This window comes from Charadrius vociferus, unplaced genomic scaffold (assembly GCF_000708025.1).
Source record: "Charadrius vociferus isolate BGI_N301 unplaced genomic scaffold, ASM70802v2 scaffold1084, whole genome shotgun sequence".
In the NCBI taxonomy this organism is placed as follows: Eukaryota; Metazoa; Chordata; class Aves; order Charadriiformes; family Charadriidae; genus Charadrius; species Charadrius vociferus.
Window position 1 is genome coordinate 148,752 of NW_009647974.1, and position 302 is coordinate 149,053.

General features: G+C 56.6%; 1 protein-coding gene across 1 annotated transcript in view; it reads left to right on the forward strand.

Moving 5' to 3' along the window:
• AEBP1 (AE binding protein 1) overlaps positions 1-302 on the forward strand; it is a 9,653-nt gene that overhangs the window by 2,510 nt on the left and 6,841 nt on the right. The window contains exon 2 of the mRNA XM_009883459.1: positions 5-285. Within this exon, the coding sequence (XP_009881761.1) occupies positions 5-285 (281 nt within the window). The remainder of the gene's footprint in view (positions 1-4; positions 286-302) is intronic.

Consider the following 302-nt stretch of genomic DNA (forward strand, 5'->3'; position numbering starts at 1 on the left):
GGAGCCCGAGAAACCCAAGAAGGGGAAGAAGGAAAAAGCTCCCAAACCCACCAAGAAGCCCAAGGAGAGACCCCGGGGCTCCAAGAAGGACAAGGACAAGGACAGGGACAGGGGCAAGGACAAGCCCCCCAAGAAACCCAAGGAAAAGCCCCCCAAAGGCTCCGAAAAAAACCCCAAAGGCTCTGAAAAAAACCCAAAAGGCTCCGAAAAACCCCCAAAAGGCTCCAAAAAGCCCAAGGAGAAGCCACCCAAGGCCACCAAAAAACCCTCTGGCAAGAAGCCACCGCAGCCCCCCACCACCC